Below are 23,679 nucleotides of genomic sequence, written 5' to 3'. Positions count from 1 at the left end.
CCATCCCCTTTTGGAGTGATCCCAGACACTCTGAAAAACAAATGTATGTAGAGCAAAGAGAAAATCATCTCCATGACTGACTCTTCGGGAATGGGATCCAGGGGACTAGGATATTGGCTGTGGGCCCAAGGGCAAGTCTCTCATCCTTTCTGGACCATTCCTCTCTCATCTGTGGAAAGACTGGCTGGAGCTACAAGACCTCGTTGAAGGGTCCGTGAGAGGTGACAGGGAAGCTACATGGGCAGGGACCTGGGCATGCCACCCCCAGCTCTACCACAGGGGGTCCACTTGTACGTGGGTTAGATGCTGAGCACCATGAACGTTTTGCTTGAAAACAGGGTCCTGCTGGGTGGTGAGAAGTGTCTGAAGAAGCCCATGAGGATGACGGTCTCTCTTTGAGAGGACCTGGGTGCTCTGACTCCCGTCTATTGCTGAAGGCGGCCTGTTGCTGTCATCCTGGGCGTTGGCTGAGTAAAGCTGGGTAACTTGCTGGGGACGGTGTCTCCTACACTTGATTTCACCTAGCATTCTGACAGCAGCTGCCTGAGCAGAACGAAGGAGAGTTTGGCAAGCCTTGTGGGGTCCATGATGAACACCTGCTCTAACTTTCTTCACTTTCATCTCACAGCCTGGGGAAGTGACTCGAGCAAGATCACCCAGCAAGCTTGTTTCCCTTCCATGTTCCTAGGCTGCCTGCCTTTTGATTCCTGGTCCTGAACCTGCTCCACACGATGACGTGCCTACCCCCCTCACAAGTGCCCACCATGCAGACCCTCTGCCAAGTATTCAGTCAGTGGTCCTCAAGACTGCCTTCCAAGGAGGCCACATCCACCCTAATTAACAGCTATGGAGGCAGCTTCAGAAAGGTTCCTCTCCTTGTCCAAACTCACAGGGTTCTTACGGGCCTGGCTGGCTCTGAAGTCCGAGTCATGACACCTCCCGTCCACATGGACAGGGCTTTGTCGGTGACTTGGTCGGGCTGTGTGGCCCGAGCAGCTCGGGACAATCCAGGCCAACTGGATTGAATCACAGCTGTTTCCAGCACAAATATATCTGTGGGTCGGCCCCAAGCAGAGTTATTATTTTTCCCTGTTTTATTGAGAAGTACCAGACACATATTATTGTATAATTTTAAGGAGTCCAACACAACAGTTTGATTTACATGTACTGTGAAATGATTAGCACAGTAGGTTCGGCTAACATCCATCATGTCATATCTATGTAATAAAAAAAGGAGAAAAGAAAGAAGAAAAAAAATTTTCTCCTTGTGATGAAAATTCTCAGGATTTCATTGATGTTTCCTCGTGGCATGGCCTTAGTCATTGTGCTGTGCACGACACCCCTAGGACTTACAGCTGGAAGTTTGTATCTTTTGGTCACGTTCTTCCCCTTCCCCAACTCTACCCCTGCCTCCGATAACCAGAAGTCCCATCTTTCTTTCTGAGTTTTTTTTTTTATGTTGCTGGTTTTTTTGTTTTTTTTTTTTTATTATTTTTTTAGATTCCACATATAAGTGAGATCATAGTCTTTGTCTTTCTCTGACTTATTTCACTCAGAATAATACCTTCAAATTCCATCCACGTTGTCACAAATGTTAGGGTTTGTTTTTTAGGACTGAGGGATAGTCCACTGTACAGAAACACACAGATGACTTTTTTATCCGTTCATCTGTCGATGGACAGGCACCTAAGTAGTTTCCACATCTTCATGATTATGACTTATGCTGCTATAAATATGGGGTACAGATTTCTTTTTGAGTTCGTGTCTTTGTTTCCTTTGGATATATTCCTAGAGGAGGAGCAGCTGGACCACAGGGGAGCGCCATTTTAAAATGTCTGCGGGGGCGGGGGGGGGGGGGAGCTGGGTGACTCAGTTGGTTAAGCGACTGCCTTCGGCTCAGGTCATGATCCTGGAGTCCCCGGATCGAGTCCCACATGGAACTTCCAGCTCCATGGGGCGTCTGCTTCTTCCCCTGACCTTCTCCCCCTCTCATTCTCGATCTCTCTCTCAAATAAATAAATAAAATCTTTAAAAATAAATAAATAAATAAATAGAATGTCTGCGGGTTCTCCATTCTGTTTTCCATAGTGGCTGTACAATTTAGAGTCCCACCAGCAGGGCCCAGGGTTCCCTTTTCGCCACATCTGCACCACATTTCTTACTATCTGTCCTTTCGATGATGGCCATGCTAGTAGGCACGAGAATATATAGATGGTGGTTTTGATTTGCATTTCCCTAATGATTACTCATGTCGAGCCCCTTTTCAAGTGTCTGTTGGTCATCTGGGTGTCTTCCTCAGAAAAATGTCTATTTAGGTCCTTTGCCCATTTTTAGTTTTTTGTTTGTTTGGTTGGTTTGGGTTTTTTTGTTTTGTTTTGTTTCTATTGAGTTTTAAGAATTCTTTTTCAGCAATATTGATTTTTATTTTTATTTTTTAAAACTTAAAAAAAATTTTATATTAGTTTCAGAGGTAGAGTTCAGTGACTCGTCAGTTGCAGTGCTCATTACATCACGTGCCCTCCTTAATGCCCATCACCCGATTAACCATCCCCCCACCACTCCCCTCCAGTGACCCTCAGTTTGTTTTCTACAGTTAGGAGTCTCTTATGATTTGGCTCCCTCTCAATTTTCATCTTACTTTCCTTCTCTTCCCCTATGTGCATCTGTTTGGTTTCTTAAATTCCACAGATGAGTATATTTTGGATAATATCCCCTTATCAGATATACGGTTTGCAAATATTTTTTCCCCTTCTGTAAGTTGTCTTTTCACCTTATGGATAGTTTCTTTTGCTGGGCAGAGGTTTTTTAGTTTGATGTAGTCACACCGGCTTATATTTTCATTTTGTCGCTTGTGTTTTAGGTGTCAAATCAAAAAACATCACGAAGACTCATGTCAAGGGGCTTTATTCCTATGTTCTCTTCTAGTGTCGTGGTTTCAGGTCTTACATTGAAATCTTTAATTCATGTTGAGTTAATTTTTGTGAGTGAGGAAAGATAAGGGCCAAGTAGAATATTCTTAATCTACACTTTTTAAAAAAAAGATTTTATTTATTTATTTGACAGACAGAGATCACAAGTAGGCAGAGAGGCAGGCAGAGAGACAGAGGAGGAAGCAGGCTCCCCAATGCAGGACTCGATCCCAGGACCCTGGGATCATGGCCTGAGCTGAAGGCAGAGGCTTTAACCCACTGAGCCACCCAGGCATCCCAATCTACACATTTTTATTTTGGGAATAAAATTAAGAAAAATGCTGCTCACATATGATTTTTCTTTCCCTGAGTTTTTCTGTTATCATTTTAAATCAATAACTTCCTTTCCAAGTTCAGCTGCTGCGTGTGTGTGTGTGTGCATGAGTGTGTGTATGTGTGTGTATGAGAGACAGAGAGAAAAAGAGGAGAGTCTTGGGGAAGGGCCGTATGTAAAGAACATTAGACGAACAGTTGGAGGAACAAAACAGACTTTGTCTTTCATGGAAGAGAGGAAGTATTAAGCCAAGGAGCAGTCTGGCTGGCTGCCCTCTTACCTGCCTCTCCTGGGCTCATGTTCAGAGCCAGGAATGTCGCCATCGGAAGCCCTGCTGATATGACTAAAGCAGCAAGTCGTGAGATTTGTCCTCCCAAGCCGCACGCTCCCTAATGAGAACCTGCACCGCACATGGGATGTGCTCAACAAGGCTGCAAGGAGCCACTGGTGGGAAAGGGCAGGTTCCATGCGGGTACAGCATCCTCCTGCCGGTCTCTTGAGTTTGCACATGCATGTGCATGTGCGTGCACACACGGATCATCTCATTTGATCTGCAGCAAACCTGTCACTACCGTGCTGTTAGGAAATCCAATTTGCATATGAAGAAACCCAAGGGCTCAGGGTTATAGACTTAGAGAGTGGCCACAGCAGGCTTTGAATCGAGAATGATTCTTGAGGGAGTGCCCTTAACGGCTATGCTCACATGCTCATCTCCCTTCCCAGGATCTCAGGAAACAGCTCCCAAATCCACAATAGTCTCATTGTAAATATCGTGTCCTGTCTCTACAGAGACCTTGTGCATGACTCAAAATCTCCAACATTTTAATATTCATATGATATTCTCTGCACCAACTCTAATACCCAGATGGAACACGAATCCTTTGCCCAGCGCTGTATCTAGGGACTTGAAGCTAAAAAGTAAGGTCACCTAACTATGGATCCAGTGGGAGTGTCATTACAGCTATGGGGTATGGCGGCAAAGGACAACTCACGATGGATACTTAAAGTCATGGTAAAATCTGCTGGAGCTGACAAAAGACATATCCGACCTTTGGGAGGACCTGCTCACAGGCACCCCGGAGCACAGGAGCCACCGCTGACGTGATCCAGCTGCACGGACAGGCTCCTCACAACATCACGCGAAGCTGGCATTCCGTTCCTGCCCCACCTCCCATCACGTCCCCAATCACCCCGCCACATGAACCCCTGGAGGTCCCAGTGCTTGTCTGTTTCTACCACCCATGGACGGATTTTACTCCTTTTTGTTCTTCTCCCATCCCTCCCTCCCCCTTCCTAGTTTCGATCTCCCTCCTCTATTTCTCTTCCTCTTCCCATCGTGATGTTTCTTTCTACCAGGTTTTGCCTTGGGCTCAGAGAACCTCCCTCCAAGTTTCTCATCTTTGCTCACGCTCTATGCTGAGACCCATTAAATCAAACCGGCAGGTCATTCTTCAGTGTCCTCCCCACCATGCTGGATCCCTGGGGAGGCAGCACAGGACAGAGACCTGCATCCTGTGTCTTGCTCCAGAGAGAGGCCCTGGTGACACGGGGCCCTTGATGCTTTCATTAGGGCAATGTCGGGCATGTGGCACAAACAGGAGAGGATCACAGCACCCCCCGGCTACTCCCACGGGACCACGGGTCACCCTCCACATGTGGCCCAGCTACCCCTTTACACGTTGTGGCAGCCACAGCCAGCAAGGACCCTCACCGTTCCATCCTCCAGCAAGAGTCTCAGGACTTTGTCACCAACTCTGTAGTCTTTTGCTATTTCAGCAGACTTCCAAACTTCTTCAGAATCAGGAATCCATACCCTGTTGTACTGAACAACAGAATAAAACAGCCTTAAGTTCAGAACTTTGAAAACAAAAACACAGATCATAAGATAATTAGACTCAGGGAGATTTCTTTCCGTCTGCTCAGTCGGTCCCTTCTTCAGGAATACTTTTACCTAACCGTTGCTTATGAGGTAGTCTTCAGTGTGTCTGTGAGGCCCCACACCTAGCTGCTTCATTTTTATAGGCAATGGAATTCCCAAAGCATCCTAAACATACTTTGAAAACTGAGAGCCTGGGACTAGAAAGAAAATCATGAGTCCCTTCATGGGAAGATCTGAGCGCTGTCTATGAGAGTTGAAACAGAGGGATTTGGTTTATCACTGATGGGCTATAGGTCTCTGGGCCAGACACTTAACTTCCTGTGCCTCATTTTTCTCATCCATAAAGTGGGTACAATATCTACTTCACATTTGCTGGGAGGTTAAATTAGGCTGTGTAGTTGAAAGCACTCTGCCAGATGCTATGGAAGTATTGCTAGAGTAGTGTTACCTCAGTCTTAACTGCACTGGTGGATAGCCAAGGATTCCCACTGTGGGAAATGCGGAAGGCCAGCTGCGGCTGCTGGGCTCCACTCCCAACAGGCAATTGTCTTTAGGCAGAATCTCATTGCTGCATTGAATTATGTCTCTACCTGTCCCCCTCCAATTCATATCTAGAAGCCCTAATCTCCAATGAGACTGAATTTGGAGATAACATCTTTAAGTGGTAATGAAGGCTAAATGCGGTAAAAAGGCTCTGATCTGATGGGATTAGTGTCCTTGTAGGAAGAGACACCCGAGAGCTCCCACTGCACTCTCTATCCACCTGCATGCGCCAAAAAGGCCACAAGAGTACACATGGGGAAAGCCACTGTCTGCACGCTCGGACTTCTCAGCCTCCATAACCGTGACAACATAAGCATCTGCTGTTGAAGCTCCACCCAGGCCACAGGCTACTTAAGGCAGCCCTAGCAGACTAAACTGTGTGTCTAATACTCACACTGGCATGCTGGGAAGGAGACAGACTCACTCTCCAGAACCCACCGGTGGCACCTGAATGCTGCTCAAGATAGAGACAAGGGGGCTTCCATGTCTGTCACATGGTTAATTCCTCTCTTCCTGTCGGCAGCATCCACGGACTACTCTTACTCCTCCTCCCAGACCCCACATCTCACACTACCCTGCAGAACTGTTCATCTGTTTATCCATTCATCTATCCGTTCATTCGATTGACACTTGCTAATAAGCATCTATTATGTGTATGCGCTGAGTTGCTAAGAAGGAAAGGCATTTGCTCTCAGTCACCACGGTCCTCCTCCAGCTAACCCAGCCAGGCTCTGACCCAGAGCCGCAGGTGCAAATGTGCATATTTGCATCCCTCTGCTCCTCGGGCCACTGGTCTACCGCTGCCATCTGACTGAGGAAATACTCCTTTGTGTTGAAAGACTGTACCTTCAGGAGTTTTGAGTTACAAAAAGATTCAGAGCAATAAAACCATGGCATTTTGATTTTCCTCGGTATGGTTCTACATAATTTCTACAATTTGCATGTTTTACTTTTATAATCAGAATAATCTTTAAAGGCAAATACCAAAATACAGGTCCACAAAAAAACATGTACGTGAATCTTGATAGTAACTTTATTCATACTGGCCAAAAACTGGAAACAAACTAGATGTCCATTAATATGAATTAAAATACAAATACAAAAATACGAATTAAAAGACAAATGAAACTGTGATACATTCACACAATTGAATACTATTTACCAGTAGGAAGAATCAATTACTGATATAAGCAAGAATGTAGACGAATCTCCAAATTGTGAGGCAGAGCTAAAGAAACATCCACCAGTATGTTCTGTCGGAATCCCTTTGAAGTGCGAGGACAGGTAAAACTAAGGTAAGGGGCAGAGTCAGAGCAGTAGTTGCCTCTGTGGGTAGGTAGTGCTGGGAAGTGAGTGGGAAGGCCCTCAAGGGAATGTTCTGGGGGTGATGGCAACATTCTATGCCTTGATGGGGTTTGGGTTACCCAGGTGGTAAGCACTTTTCAAACCTCACAGAACACAGACCTAAGACTGGTGTTTCACTGTTTGAAAATCTTACACAAAGAACTAAACAAATATGAAACTCTTAACAATAGACACACTAATATATTTAGGACGACATGTACTGAGGCATGTGATTTACTCTAAAATGCTTCAACAAGTAAGAGGGTTTGAGGACTGGACAGAAGGATTGGAAGACAGACATATAACAAATATGGTGAAACGTTCGTGGAAGAATCAGGTGGTAGGACAGATGGTAACTATAAAGTCCTTCCAACTTTATTGTATGCTAAAAATCATTTGATGTTGGAAGAAATAAAGAAAAGTAAGAAACAAATTTCAGAATGCCAGTACTAGATTGGGGCAAAGTTGATTAAGGAGCACATCCATTTACCTATTAGTTAATAATAAATTGGCTTATTTAAGCAAAGAAATATATATGTATCTCAGTGGCTGGATATCAGTCCTGAGTCCCTAGTTTATTTGGTTTGCTTTAATTCTTGACAGCTAGGAGGGAGCCTGCAGGAGCTTGCTGAAATGAGACACAGGATGGGTAAGATTTCAGACACAGGGACAGAGAAGACGGAAGAATGACCTGGAGGGCAATGATACACACTCAGATACACATGTCCATGCAAACATGGACAGACGTCTCATAAACACACAGGCACACCCCCCCCTCCACACATACTTGTTTCCACATGCTACCATTTCCTACCTCAGGTTTGCTATCAAAAACACTGCTAACCTCGTAAGTGAAATCATTAACGTCATATCCCCATGCATCAAGAGTTGGCCACTGTAGAATTTTATTTCATTTCATTCTATTATTTTTTTAAGTGGTCTCCAAGCCAAGCATGGAGCCCAATGCAGGGCTCAGACTCACAACTCTGAGATCAAGACCTGAGCTGAGATCAAGAGTCGGACCCTCAACCGACTAAGCCACCCAGGCACCCCCGCCACTAGAGAATTTTAGAATTGAAAGGGTCCTGGGAGATCATCTACTTCAAGTTGTTTGTCAAAGCTCTTTTTAAAGCCACAGAAGGCTTGCTTCAGATGAAATGGGGCCAGCCTCCCACGTGAGACAGGAGCAGCAGAGGCGGTCCTGAGGAGGCTCTGAGCTGGGCGCCGCAGCTGACATCCCCGGCATCCTCCCACGGAAGCCAGGAGTTCTGAGAAGGAATGTCACTGAGCCAGTCTAAGCCTTCTGTTTTACTGACCCCAAACTCTAAGCTCAGGGAGGCCAGTAATTCACCGAACACCACACAAAGTCACGAAAGCCAGGACTTCATGGAGCCAGGGCCTGTGACTCCTACTTTGAACTACTCAGTATATGAACGAGTTCATATAAAGTTCATTATATGATCTGGCTTTGAGAAGAATCTCGAGCTCTCAGGCAGGGCACTTGGGTGGCTCAGTCGGTGAAGCATATGCTTTCAGCCCTGGTCATGATCTCCAGGTCCTAGGATCACGTCCCACCTCGGGCTCCGTGCTCAGAAGGGAGCCTGCTTCTCTCTCTCCCTCTGCCCTTCCTCCCGATCCTTTGTTCCTCAAATAAATAAAAATATTTTTAAAAAAATAAAAAAAGATGGGTGCCTGGGTGGCTCAGTGGGTTAAGCCGCTGCCTTCGGCTCAGGTCATGATCTCAGGGTCCTGGGATCGAGTCCCGCATCGGGCTCTCTGCTCGGCAGGGAGCCTGCTTCCCTCTCTCTCTCTCTCTGCCTGCCTCTCCATCTACTTGTGATTTCTCTCTGTCAAATAAATAAATAAATAAATCTTTAAAAAAAAAAAAAGAAAAAAAGAAAAGAAAAGAATCTTGAGCTTTCACCTGCAACCATCTACTTGAGAGTGCACAGGCTGATTAGTTTCACTGGCTTATTTTGGCCAAAAGCAGTATTAAATGGAAGGCAGTATTAGGACCCTGGAACAATTTGCTTTCCTCGTGGAAGAAACACAAATGGTGTCGATGGCCCCTGACTCCCCAGGCCGCCCACACCTGCCAGGCCTGGTGCCTCCGCCAAGCAATGCTGCCAGTCATTGAAGGCCCCGTGGCTGCAACCCAGCCTGGTAAGTAAATATGACAAAGTTTACCCAGTTCCGTGTCAGTTACACCCTTGGGTCTCTCCCTCCTTCCTCACATTCTTTGACCCACAAAGCCAGGCCTTAACGCTTTAACCCGGAGGAAGAGCTCACTTTGCAGTGCTTAGGCAAACAAACAGCAGCCTGTGCAAACAATGTGACCAGCTCTCATGTGATCTCCCTGGTGTGACTCCTTCCTGTGGAGCAGGAGCCTCCAGACTCAGACTGCTGCCAAGCCCGCCAGGGACAGGCCTGCTATGGGACCGGGGAGCAGGGAGGCCCACCCTCCGTGTCCTGCCTGCAAACACTCTCCCATGGAGCGATACCGTGTGTCCCCTAACTTCCAAGCCAAGGGAGGCGTGACAATGAGGGAAAGCCTTCAGGAGCACAACCCTTGGGAAGTGATACGTCCCCGGGAACATGCCGAATCCCCCACCCCACATGCTCAGCTGAGGAGAGAGCATCTTGTCTCCTTGCCTGCCTACTGGAAGGCATCTGCAGCTGTTGGCCACAAAAAGGACTGATGACCTGACATGGAATAGAGGACACCACAAGCTTCCTTCCCAGCAGCTCTCTGGACGGGAAGGGAATCTCCACATTCCCAGTCAACCAGGCCAGAGCAGCGATACTATGTTCCCTCTCTTCCCCTTCCCTTGTCCCTCCAAGCCCTTCCCAGGCTCCCCAGCATCCCCTCTGTCTCCCAGTGTCCTTTCCAGGCCCTCCTCCTGACAGGCTTTCTCTAGAGTGTCCTCAATTCCCAAAGCTTTGGCAACTGCCCTGGTACCTGTCCACCAGAGACCTCCAGCCTAGATCTCTCAACAGGTCTAGAGCACATTTCCAGTGGTCTCCAGATGCCAGCCCCTAAATGTCCTCAGACGCTCACAAATTCCAAGCTCTAATGATCATTACATATCCCGCCAAACCCACTAATCACCCTCAGTTCTCTTGACTGTCTAGTCAGAAACTTGGGACCCCCAAGTCCTAAGTGCTGGACCCCCTCCCCTCCTTCCACCCCCAACAACCAAATGGTCCTCAGGTGCTGGAAAGCCTACATCTTGAACAAGTCTCACCTAAAAAAAAAAAAAACAAACAAAATAAAAGAAACAAGTCTCACCTGTCTGTCCCATCCACCCTCCACAGCCATAACCATCGATGAACTCCCTGCTCCCAGCCTCCACCAATCTTCCCCTGACAGATGCCACCGTCTGCTAAGGGCTTCCTCAACGAGGAGGAACACCAGGTTTCTGTGGCTGTACAGATTGCCTCATCCACAGCTGAATCAGAATTTCCATGGGTGGGGTCCAACAAGATGAAAGCTTTGAGACCCCCCCCCCCCACTCTCTTGTTGATTCTGATGAACAGCCAGACGTGGGGAGCCACTGTCCTGGCCCATCTTCCTACTCAGGCTTCTTTCCCTCTTCAGTCCACCTTCTGCCAGCTGTCACCACTAGCAGTTTCTAGAACATTCCAAGCCCTTCCTTGGCTCTCTTCCTTCTACCACCAGTTCTCCTCTTCTCGCTGCCAGTGAGCAAACTGCTCTCAGATTTCAAGATTCAGCTCACAACTCCTGTCCTTGGCAGCACTTACCCTGTCAACCCTCTACCCCAAACAGGATTAAATGCTTCCTCTTTAGAGCTCTCTCTCTCTGACCCTTCCCCAGGTTTCTGGGTAGTTTCCCATTTTCTCCACTGGCACCTGAGCCTCAAGAGTCTCATCTTTGTACCCTGGAACCTGACACAATGACTTCCCCACTCTGTAAACATCTACGGTACAAAAATTCAAATTCCCAGTTTAGTTGCACCAATTAAACACTAAACTTTGGGGGCACCTGGGTGTCTCAGTTGGTTGAGCCTCTGCCTTCAGCTCAGGTCATGATCCCAGAGTCCTGAGACTGAGTCCCGCATCGGGGCTACCTGCTTGTGGTAGGAGGGCACCTGCTTCTCCCTCTGCCTCTGCCTGCTCTTCCCCCTGCTTTGTGTGTGCTCTTTTTCTCTCTGTCAAATAAATAAAATCTTAAAAAAAAAAAAAAAAAAAGACTATGCTTGGTATTTTAGTTTTTACATCTTTTTTTTTTTTTTTTTTACTCTTTTGAAGTACCCATATATAATACAATGGATAAATCTAATTTTCCAGAGTTGTTAATGGTTAAGCAGCTGCCTTCGGCTCAGGTCATGATCCCAGCGTCCTGGGATCAAGTCCCACATCAGGCTCCTTGCTCAGCAGGGAGCCTGCTTCTCCCTCTGCCTACCATTCTGTCTGCCTGTGCTTGCTCTCCCCCCCCCCCCCCGGTAAATAAATAAAATCTTAAAAAAAAAAAAAAAGAAAGAAACAAAGTGAGTGTTGCTGGAAAAGGAGGGGGATGTGGAGATGGGGTAACTGAGCGATGGGCATTAAGGAGGCATGTGATGTAATGAGCACTGGGTGTTATATGTAACTTAAGAATTACTAAATTCTACCTCTGAAACTACAAAAAAAAAAAAAAAAAAGGGAGGGGGGGAGGCACTGTCAAATTGGATTTGGAAGGTGAGGCGCTGCTGAGCAAAGCAGTCATTTCAGGCGGAGAGAGCCCTGCAAGCTAAGGCATAGAGTGTCGAATGGGCAGGAGTGCAGCAAGGGCTGCCAGAAGTTTGCGGAGCAGGAGCTGAGCAGTGGGGGAGATGCAGAGGCAGGACCTTGCGGCTGGTCAGTGAGTCTCAGAGTGACAGGAGCTTCCAGAGGGTTCGAAGAGTGAATGGCCAAACCGGTTTCTCTCAAAGAGAAATGCTCTCAACATTTCTAAGGCATGTTGCCAAATAGCTTTTGAAAAGAGAAGGGTCATTTTACACTTCCTCCAGTAGGAATTGCTACTCTCAGCACACTTCCTCCCAGGAGTCCCCTCTTTCTCAGAACCTCTCTCCCTGTGGCTCCCATGCCAGCTCTCCCACCTCCTCCTCCTTATCACGGCTCCATCTTGGGCAACCTCTGAATAGTTTTGTTCCTCTGTGAACTGTCTTGGCTCTCTTCTCTCCCTTGGCAAGGCTCTCACTGCCTGGGCTTCAATTCCTACCTTGGGGCAGAAGACTCTGGTGCAAGCTCCCCACCAACCTCTCTAATCACCCAGGGCACTGGCCCCAGGAAACCTCTTCATCGCCTCAAGCCCTGCACCGGCCCCAGGAAACCCCTTCATCACCTCAAGCCCTGCAGGGACAAAGTCTGCCTCCTGACTTCCTAAGCTCACCTCCCCCTAGTAGGCCTCAGTGTGTTCACGGCACCCCCTGCTCTCAATCATCCAGACCCTTAAGTCCACGTCATCCCTGGTTCCTCCCTCGGCCCAGTCCATTCCTATCATCACCTACTTCCACAAACGCTCTGGATTCTGCCTGCGTTCACCCTGTCCAATATGGCAGCCCTAATTCTCTCCCTGATACTTAGGATGACCTGAAAATCCAGCCCCCTGAGACCCATGGGTACGGCTGGCATACCCCACTTCCTCAAAAACAGCCCTGGTCCCGTCTTCCCATGCTCAAAATCTGCACCAGAGTATAAAGCTCTGACCTAACTCTTCAGCTACCGCGACCCTCTCTTCTCAGCTCTCTCACCAGCAGGCTCCTCCATCCCTGCAGGGCTTTAGCAAACTGAATTATTCGACATGTCTCATTTATTTATTTATTTATTTATTTTTTTTTTTTTTAAAGATTTTATTTATTTATTTGACAGAGAGAAATCACAAGTAGATGGAGAGGCAGGCAGAGAGAGGGGGGGGGGAAGCAGGCTCCCCGCTGAGCAGAGAGCCCGATGCGGGACTCAATCCCAAGACGCTGAGACCATGACCCGAGCCGAAGGCAGCAGCTTAACCCACTGAGCCACCCAGGCGCCCCACGACATGTCTCATTTCTATCACTTAAAAAAAAAATCTTTCTAACCTCCCCCAAGCACAATGTTTTAATCAGAAAGTACTAAACAAATGTTTTATGGCTGATAATATATCAGTCTTCAAGGCATATGCCAGAAGGAAGATTCAACTGGGGGCAGGCAGGTGTGAAGTGTGACTTGAGCGAACGGGGTAGCCTGCAGATCAGGGGTGGTATGGCTGTCACCCACGGAGAGCCACCTCCGCCCTGTCACCCTGCTGCAGTGTCACTATTTGCCGCTGGGTGCAGAAATGGGGTTCAAGGGGCGCCTGGGTGGCTCAATGGATTAAGCCGCTGCCTTCGGCTCAGGTCATGATCTCAGTGTCCTGGGATCAAGCCCCACATCGGGCTCTCTGCTCAGCAGGGAGCCTGCTTCCCCCTCTGTCTCTGCCTGCCTCTCTGCCTACTTGTGATCTCTCTGTCAAATAAAATAAATTAAAAAAAAAAAAAGAAATGGGGGTTCAGACTGCTTTAAAATGTTGTGTGGCTTAAACTGTGCAGAGAAGCAGCATTCCTGGGACATAAAAATGGCCAAGAGTCCCCGGACACGAATGTCGACTTAGGCCAACCCTGTGTACTGGCCTTCAAGGACAAATGGTTAGATCCGTGGACTTGGGGAATATTGCAGGAAGTGATGGGGAAGCAAGGGAGAGGGCTTAGATTTTGTTTCCATTCAGGAAAACTCATTAACAAACACGCTATCTAAAACCTAAACAGCTATAAAAACTTCCACCTCTGCAGTTGACCTTATGGGGACTGACTAACCACCTGGAAAGGAACAGGCAACCTTGGGACAAAGGTGCCTATTTGGATAAAAGTGAGAAGGGATGGCCCTCAGTGCTCCTTTTGGCTCTGGGAATCTCAGATTCTCTATCCATCCAAGCTCCTCTCTAAAAAACTCTTCCATATCAGTTTTCCTATATTATGCCTGCTACCTAGTTGGTATTTAAAAATATTTGTGGTGTAAGGCACTTGATGATACAGAAGCTTACACTTGTATATTTTTGTTTCTAAAAAATCAGTTATCTAAATAAGTTAATCAACAGTTTTCTGTACTCCAAAATATCTTCCAAGCATTGGTTTTTTTCCAGAATTTTCTTTTACCTCCAGTAAGCTGAGGGCCTCAGAAGCCCTGTTGGATATCTGAGGGCTCACATGCTCAGCGGTAAACTCTTCTGGAATAATGGAGGTTCAAACAGTGCCCATTTAGAACTCTAGTTAATGGAAATGTGTTAGAGGGCACAGTAATTTTTGGATGGTTTGTACTTGTAATTAATTCAGCATAGTAGAAGAAAAAAACATTGAAACAATGATTTATAACTATTGTTTGTATCTATAGCAAAGTGTCTTTTAAAATATAAACCCGAGGGGATATATCAGGGGGAAATGGATAGATTCTAGTCTTAGCCATCGGAATACCAGCAACCATAGAGTCTACTCCGCTGGGGTGTGAGAGGATCCGACTTTATGGCTATTCAAAAATCTTTTTTTTTTTTTTCAAATTATTTTTTATCCAAATAATTAGCCAAGCTCGTCTCGGGAGATCCTGGGTTCCAGAACGCTATCTTTCTATATAATGGGTGGAGCCCTCAGCCTTGGGATAGACATAGTTTGCAAGAAATGCTCTAGAGTGACTCCCAGAATCAGCATGTACGTGAAAGATGCTTTATAAATTGTAAAGCAATGTGTGTGAGGTGAAGAGCCCATGGCCTCTGGATTCACAGAAGCCCTCAACCCCTACGGGTGAAGCTTGCCTCATAAAGCCCAGGTAGCTTTCACTTAGGACTTGAACTTAAATGCACGTGCAGGCATTTCTGAAGACCCAGGAATTCTAGAAAGCATTCTGAATTCTGTAGTCCTAAGCTTCTTGTTCAGGGGCTCCGAGGAGGGTCAGGAAGATTATGGATACTATTAATCGCCGGGGTCTGAGATTTCTATGTACCCGTGGGCAACTCTGATTCCACCTGTGGCTCCGGAGGAGGGGCGGAGAGGCGCGGGGGACAGGGGTCGCGATCCCTGGGCACTGGGAAGCTCGGGTCGGGGAAGGCAGCCCGTCGCACTTGGTCTTCCCATCCCGAGTGCTGCCGGTCGCCAGGCCCTCTGCGGCGCTTCCTTGCGGCGAGCGCTCCAGGTGCGCAGGTGTGGCCTGGGCGCCAGGTACAGTCAGCGTTAGCGCCGGCCACCTTCCCTCCCGCGGGCCCGCCCTTAGGTACCTGCGTGTACAGCGCGGCCACAGCCATGGGCCAGACAGGCCAGGACAGCTCGAGGGCCGTGAAGCTTCGAGGCTCGGGGGCCGGGCGGGAGGCTCCGAGGCCCGGGGACGAGTGACCGTCAGCGCGGCCGGCGCGTAAATCAGCGCTGGGCCATCTTGCCGGGGCAGTTTTCCAGCGACCGTCTACTCACCTTCCCCTGGTGTAGCCGCCTCGGGAGGAGCAGCCGCCGATTGGTCGTTCCCAGCCAGCCTGGCGGGTCCGCGTCGCGATTGGCTGGGGCGGGGGCTGCGGGCAGGGAGCGAGCCTCCTCCTGGCCAGCGCTGTGCGGTCCAGTGGGTCCACCTGGCGGGGGTGCTGAGCCGTCCGCCCAGGCTGGATTACCCCCCCTCAGGGGTCGGAAACAGGTAAGTTTTGAGACCCTCCCCGTCCGAGTTTTGGCTTCCTTAGTTAGCAGCGTTTAGTGGAAAGCGCAGAGGATATGATCATGGCCACAGAAAGTCCAAGAGAATCAACAAATTATTAGAGCTGGTAAGAGAGTTCAGCCAGGTGGCCGTATTCAAAATCAAATATAAAAATGAGTAATCTTCCTTTGTGTGAGGAATAATTATTCAGAAAATCCGACAGAAAGTTTGATGGAAAATAAGACATTTACCACATCAATGAACATATAAAGTGTCCGGAGATCACACTAACAAAAATACACTTGGCCTTTGTGGGGAAAATGTTTAAATTTCTCTATAAGGACATAAAAAAAAGGGGGTGGGGTAAATGCCATTTTCGTGGATGGGAATATTTAAAATTGTACAGGTGTCAATTCTATCCAGATTAATAATATAATGTATAAGCCTAACATAATTGGAATAAAAATCCTAGGGGGACTTTTGGAAAATTGTGCAATGATTCTATATTTTATATGAAATAAAATTTATGTAGAACCAAGACAATCTTCAAAAACCAAAGAAGTGAGATTTGCCCTATTATATATTAAAGGATATCACAAAGCCATCATCATTATAACACTGGCATTGGAATGGAGAAATGAATAGTGGGACAGAAGGGAGTCCACCAGCAGGACCCCATATTATATGGTGGCCTTAAGGATCAGAGTGGGGAAGAAAAGATTATTTAATAGATGGGCCCATTGTGTGTGTGGTGGGGGAAGCAAATCTATACAAACGCTGTATCCCCCCAAAAAACTCCAGGCAGATTCACAATCAAAACTTAAAGGTAAAACCATAATGTTTGTTGTTTTTTTTTAAGATTTTTTTTTTTTTTTTTTTTTGAGAGACAGAGAGTCCAGGAAAGGGGAGAGGAGCAGAGGCAGAGGGAGAAGCAGACTCCTTGCTGAGCAGAGAGCGGATCATGGGACTTGAGCCCAGGACCCTGAGATCATGACCTGAGGCAAAAGCAGATGCTTAACCTACTGAGCCACCCAGGCACTCCTAAAACCATAATATCCTTTTTTTTTTTTTTTTTTTTTTTTAAATCTCTGGGCTTTAAAAAAAAATATTGTATTTATTTATTTGTTGGCAGAGAAGAACCAGACTCTCTGCTGAGCAAGGAGCCCTGATGTGGGACTCGATCTCAGTACCCTGGGATCATGACCTGAGCCAAAGACAGATGCTTAACCAACTGAACCACCCAGGCATCCCAAACTATAACATTCTTAAGAAAAAAAAGAAGGGTACCAGCTTTTAAATGTTAGGTTAGGAAAGAATGTCTTAAGATACAAGGTGGCAAAATCATAGGGAGAAAAAATGATGAATTTGAGGTCATCAAAAGGAAAGATTTGGGTTCAGTGAAAAACACCATTCTTAGAGAAAGGCAACAGTCTGGGAAATACATTTGCAACCTAAACTACCAAGAAATGATTAATATCTATAATATTAATCTAAGACACATTTGAAACTACTGTAAATTCGTTTAAAAAAAGACAGTAAGTCCAATTTTTAAAATTGACCAAGAAAATTAATAGGCAATTTGCACATGAGAACACTCTAATAGCTGGTTAACACATAAAGAGATGTCATCCTTATTAGTAACCAGAGAAATACAAATGAAAACAAGGAGATATCACTGTATAGTCATCAAACAAAAATATTTGGAATGGACAGCATCAAATGCTGCCTTAGATGTGAGAAAATCACTTTTTGCTCACACAACTGGTAGGAACTATAGTGATACTGTCATTCTAGACAGCAATCTGAGAATACTTACTGAAAATAGGTTTAGGCAGACAAATTATCACATAGTCATGAACAAGACAGTTAAATAAATCTTCATTATAACACAGTTATATATTAAAGGAGATACTCACCAATATTCATCAATAGGAGATAAATAAATAGTATATATATAATACTCTACAGCTGTCGGCACAAATGGATGTGATCTACTTATATCAACTCAGAGATATAAAAAGCAATGTTGAATGGATGTATAGCAAAAGTCTTTATATATATTTTAAAACTAGCAAAAAAACCCTGCAATATTATGTGTAATTCATGGGTAAAAGTGTATATAAATAAAAGCGTGGGTGATAAATTATAAAGTAACCATTAATTATGCAAGAGTGAATATCTATGAAATTGAAGGAAATGAAATTAAAGGAGGAACCAAAAAAAAAATTTAAGGGCCTGGCACAGACCAACAGTGATAGGTCCCACAAAAAGAGGATTATGATGAATTCAATGTTGTGTACATCTTGTCCAAAATAATAACATAGAGAAAAAGAAAAGACATAAAGTGGGTTGGAGAGGAGCGCCTGGGTGGCTCAGTTGGTTCAGTGTCTGCCTTTGGCTCAGGTCATGATCCCAGGGTCTTGTGATGGAACCCCTGCATTGGGCTTCCTGCTTATCAGGGACTCTGTTTCTCCCTCTTCCTCTGCCAGTCTAGAGGTCTAGCTGCTTTTTTTCCCTAAGTAAAAAAATTTTTTTAACTTTTATTTTATTTTTTAAAAATAAAAATTACCAGCTGATTTGATTTTTTAAAACTAGCAATATCTAGGGGCACCTGGGTGGTTCAGTTGGTAGAGCATGTAACTCTTTTAAAACAATTTTTAAAATATTTTATTTATTTATTTGACAGAGAGAAATCACAAGTAGACGGAGAGACAGGCAGAGAGAGAGGAAGGGAAGCAGGCTCCCTGCTGAGCAGAGAGCCCAATGCGGGACTCGATCCCAGGACCCTGAGATCATGACCTGAGCCGAAGGCAGCGGCTTAACCCACTGAGCCACCCAGGCGCCCAAGAATGTAACTCTTGATCTTGGGTTTGTAAGTTCAAAACCCACATTGGGTTGTAGAGATTACTTACAAATAAAATCTCTTAAAAAATTAAAAATTGTGTCAATTTACTTCTATGAACAGTGTATGAGTTCAGTTGCTTATAGCTTCATCAATATTTGATATTGTTAGTTTTTAAATCTTAGCCCCTCTGTATGTTATAAGATCCCTCACAATCTCTGCCTTCTGATATGTTTAATCCATTCACATTTAATATAATTGTTGATACGATTGGAGTTATGACTGTCATTTCATTTTCTACATGGCTTATATCTTGTTTTTGTTTCTCCTTATTTTTTTGTGATAGTGGGTTTTTTACTACTGTTTTGTTTTTTTTGTGTGTGTGCACACCATTTTAATCCCCACTTTTTAAAAGGACTGTATTTTCTAAGTTACTTTTTTAGTGATTCCTCTGGGGATGAAAATGTGCATCTTAATTCATCACAGATACTTGAGATTAATACTGTATTACTTTCCTACAGCCGCTGTAGCAAAGTACAACAGACCGGGTGGCTTAAAACAACTGAGATGTGTTGTCTCACAGTTCTGATTACTAGCATTACTGCTGGGTGAGGGGTTTTACTGCACTCCATTCCAAATCAAGGGAGCCCCTCCAAAGGCAAAGTTGCTGGTTTTCATAGCTCTCCTGACTCTGGTGGAATTATCAGGCTATCTGAGCTGGGTAAGGGGAGGATGATGGGTGCAACCCCAAGTAATGTTGTCAGACAAATGCTGTTCTTACTCAGAGGTCAGTGGCTTGTTGTGAATAAACACTACTATTTTGTTGTATGATGCTTGTCCATTTATAGAGCCCTAAAATTGTTGTTTTTGACACTTCTGTCCAGCATTGTCCTTTTTTGGAGGAGAGAATTTATTGAACTTCTCAGTCTGTCATACCACAAGTCAAAAATCTACTTAAAAAAAAAAAAAAGATTATTGAAAAAAAATCCTTATAACACACACTTTATCTATCTTAAGAATATAACTCAGCGGTTTTAGTAGATTCACAGATTAAACTATCACCACAGTTAATTTTAAAACAGTTTCATCATCTCAAAAAGAAATTCCATGCCTTGAGGTTATTGCTCCATCTTCTCAATACCCCGAAACCAACTCCTCCCAGCCCCAAGCAACGTCTAATCTACAGTATGTCATCTTTCCTTTTTCATCAGTTAACCTGGCTAGAGGCTTATCAATTTTATTGATATTTTTAAAGAATGAGTTTTTGGTTTCATTCATTTTCTCTTATTGATTTTCTGTTCTCAATGTCTTTGATTTCTGTCAATTTTTGTTTCCTCTTACTTTGCATTTAATATTCTCTTCCTTTTTAAGTTTCCTAAAGTGGAAGCTTAGATGATTATTTATAGGTCTTTCTTCTTTTCTAATGCATGCACTCAATGCTATAAATATCCCTCTAACCACTGCTCTCACTGCACCCAACAAGTTTTGATAAATTTTCATTTTCATTTACTTCGAATATTTTTAAAATTCTCTTGAGATTTCTTCTTTGAATGAAAGGGGTGACTGGTGGCTCAGTCGGTTAAGTATCTGCCTTTGGCTCAGGTCATGGTCTTGGGGTCCTGGGATCAAGTGTTGTGTCCAGCTCCCTGTTCAGTGGGGAGTCTGCTTCTCCCTCTCCCTCTGCTCCTACTGCTTATTCATGCATACATTCTCTCTCTCAAATAAATGTAAAAAAAAAAAAAAAAAAAACTTAAGTATGTTGTTAAAGTTGAAAATTTGGGGATTTGCCAGCTACTTTTCTGTTATTTATACCTAGTTTAATTCTATTGTCATCTGAGAGCAGACACCATATGATTTCTGTCCTCTTAAATATTAAAGGTGTGTTTTACAGCCCAGAATGTGTTCTGTGTTGGTGTGTGTCCCGTGTTCCATGTGCTTTGAGCTTATTTATATGACGCTAACAAAAATCTTTTATTTCCATATCTTTATTTGAACAATTTTCTATAATAGCTAGGAGAATACAGCATTAATGACACACATTTACTAAGGACAACATTAGACAACTACAAATTTAAAGCGTAAATGTCAATCTGATATTGTTTTGGTTTTCATCTTAGTACTAGATGATAACTGGTGGAAACCCATGTTTCAAAGGCTTTTGTTGATATGAGGTGAATTATTAACTTAATTTTTTAAAATTCCATGTGAGATATGCTGGGACGGTTTCAGTTTAAAACCAGAGTTATTTGATAATGTGTTTCACTTCTTAGTATTTCTGCTTCTTTCCTAATGGCCATATATTTTCAAGGATTAACTGTATCATGTTTTTCGACATAGATCAAAATGGAATCCCTTTTCCGATCCAACAAGGAAAAATACTTGAAAAACTGCAATGTTCAGTTTCATTGTAGTTAAACGACACATCCGTTTCACAGTAAATTAATAACTAGAATTAGCAATTCAAATACAATATGTTAAATGTCATGATGAGCTCATTTCTCAACATTGGTAGAGCAATTTAAATTTTCCAAGGACACAAAAAAAGTAAACATTACTCCAGGAGTCCACAAAAATATATAACCAGCAATCATAAATTACAACACACATATCCACATTTGAAGGAAAAATTCACCATTTGTTGGAAAATATTAAATGGCTCAAGTGATTCAGAGAGCCTGAAATGTAGGCTAAAGTTTTGTAACATATGGTAACAATAAGATGTTTGAAACCATTGACTGAAAAATGCATGAAAATGTACTGACCTACCAAGCATTGAATTATACATACCAGTTTCCACTCGAAAAACATGTTTCTTTCAAAGATTTCAAGCTGTATCACAATATTGAGGAAACATTAGTCATTTTCAGTCATTTTAGGAAGCTAATGACACTCATGAAGTTAAGCTAATGGATATTTTTTGCCAGACCAAATTAGAAAATTTAAAAAATGTATAAAATGCATCTTGGCAGCTATTTCACAGAGTACCTTCAGTTCCTGATTTAATGAGAAATCTACTGTATATAACTCCAGGTTGATTTAATTTGGGGTAATACAATGGATTAGAACTTAACAGAACTCTTCTCTGTTTTCATTCAAACCTTTATATACAGAACAGGGTTCCTAAAAAAAAATTTTAAAGCATGTCCATGGAAGGCTTTGCAGTTGTACCCTTTAATCTGTATTAAGAAAAGATCAGGGAGAAAACATGCCATTAAAGCATTACCAAGAAGCTAACTTAGCTATTTCTTCCATATGTTCATTTGCTTCCTTCTGACACAAAGCCCCCCCAAACTCAGGACCACTCTCTTGGCCCACATTCACCGGCTCTGAGACTGGTGCTGAGCTGTAGTACCTGTTTGGAAAGAACAGAAAAGACAGGAAGGCAAAGTCCCAGGAGGGAGAGTCATGCAGGAAAAAGAGAAAGGAATTCAGGGTTGGAGGCCCCGCCCAACCCAAACCCTCACAAAACCTTGAGGAACATGGCCAGATGTCCTCTCCAGGTAAGTCCATCCCTTACAGAGGAGAAGTTCCAGAGAACTTAAGGCAGCTCTCGAGGGAAGGGAGCAGGGGTTAAGGCGGTCCTCACAGCACAGCCTGAGAAGAAATCACAACGCACTTCTCCGTGAGCAGAGGCCACAGCCATACGCGGAGCCTCTCTAACACGCATGCAGGGAGTACACCTCCTAGCTCTGGAGTCAACACTGGCAGCATGCACACACGGTAAGGTTCAGACACACGGACTTGCATATGGCTTGCCTGGGGACAGGCCTCCGAAGGTGCCCTGGGGTCTTGGCTGCAGGCTGCACAGCTCCCCTGGGGGCTCTAATGTGGCTCTGAGTGGGCTTGGAGAGTGACCTACCTCTTAACTTTGGGGAGGCTTGCTCAGCTTCCTGCCAGGTTGAGACAGCCTGCTGTGAATTAAAAAGACCTAAAGGCGGGGTGTTGCACCCTCCAAGGGAGCCCTGACTCATCAGAAAAATCAAACCTAGGTGTAGCGGGGAACGGCAGAGAAGAAAGCTGCCAGGCTCTGGGCGTTTCATCTTGTTAGCACAAAGAACCTGGCACATGGCACTTGCTCAGTTCCCAATTCTGCCAGTTGCCAATTCTGATAAGAGAAGGAAAAAGAACACCTCTCGCTGACCCAGGGCACCCCATGGGTACCAGGAGAAACAGACTGTCCCCTGGAGACTTTTCAGTCTCCTGCCTCCACCTGTCCACTGCACAGCCTCGGCTGCAGGCAGGAAAGGGGCGTTGCCGGAGGGTGATGTGACCTCAGCAAGTCTCTGACCTTTTCTTTCTCCAATTATCATCAGCAAGTGACAGTCGGTCAGTGGGTCATAGCTACCCTTCCAACCTTCCAGCGCTGCTGTGAGGATACAATGAGGTAACAGGACGTGCACCTAAGAAAAGCATAGCCAGGTGCAAGGTTTGGGTCTGCACTAGAATGTCAGGGTCACACATGCATTTTTGCTTTCAGTTTCATCCTAAACAGTGGAAGCTCCCCAGAGGACCCTTGATGATGTCTTCTGGGGAACTCTACATTCTAGTGACTCTGTGTGTGTGTGTATGTGTGAAAGAGAGAGAGACAGGCAGAAATGGAGGCAGCAGGGGAGAGAGAGAGGGGAGGGCAGGTGGGTATATGAATATTGTGTAAGGATTTCTCAGGATGGGACAGGTGCCCTTTTACCTAAGGTACCAGGAGAGTATTTTCTTAAAACAATCACTACACTTAAATTCCCGTATTTTCAGAGCCGCCCTCACATGTTACTAGAAGATCTGATCTCTATAACACAAAATTATAGAGAAAGCCAACTCAACTCTCAATTATCCACTAAAACAAAGGCAATAAAGCAAATCGTACAAACTGACTGGAATCCCCAAATTTCCTTTCAGTAGGCTTTGGAATAGATCTTTTTTGTACTTTTGGACTTGATGATAGAAATGTCAGGTACATGGAGATTTTTCAAAACTTCCAAAGCAATCGCTTTGTGGACCTTACCTTCCCCCTTCTCTGGTTAACGCTCAGGTCAGGCAGACAAAAGTCTTAACCTAAGAAAAGCTACAAGGACAATGGTTCATTTTTCAGCCTTGCATTCCAAGATCTGAGCGGAGTCTGTATGTAAGGTAAGTGGGGAGACTGTTGAGAAGG

At 44.8% G+C, this 23,679-nt stretch overlaps 1 protein-coding gene across 1 annotated transcript in view; it reads right to left on the bottom strand.

Annotated features, from left to right (window-relative positions):
- The window catches only part of MYO5C (myosin VC), an 89,319-nt gene extending 73,807 nt beyond the window's left edge, over positions 1-15,512 (bottom strand). Inside the window, exons 1-2 of the mRNA XM_082734716.1 lie at positions 15,288-15,512; positions 4,955-5,065 (exon numbers count right to left, since the gene is read on the bottom strand). Coding sequence (XP_082590842.1) covers positions 4,955-5,065; positions 15,288-15,314 — 138 coding nt within the window. The 5' untranslated portion in view covers positions 15,315-15,512. The remainder of the gene's footprint in view (positions 1-4,954; positions 5,066-15,287) is intronic.
- Between the last annotated feature and the right edge of the window lie 8,167 nt (positions 15,513-23,679).

This window comes from Mustela nivalis (genome assembly GCF_964662115.1).
Source record: "Mustela nivalis genome assembly, chromosome: 6".
Lineage (NCBI taxonomy): Eukaryota > Metazoa > Chordata > Mammalia > Carnivora > Mustelidae > Mustela > Mustela nivalis.
The sequence above is the reverse complement of the archived record's forward strand: the minus strand, read 5'-3'. Positions and strand labels throughout refer to the sequence as shown.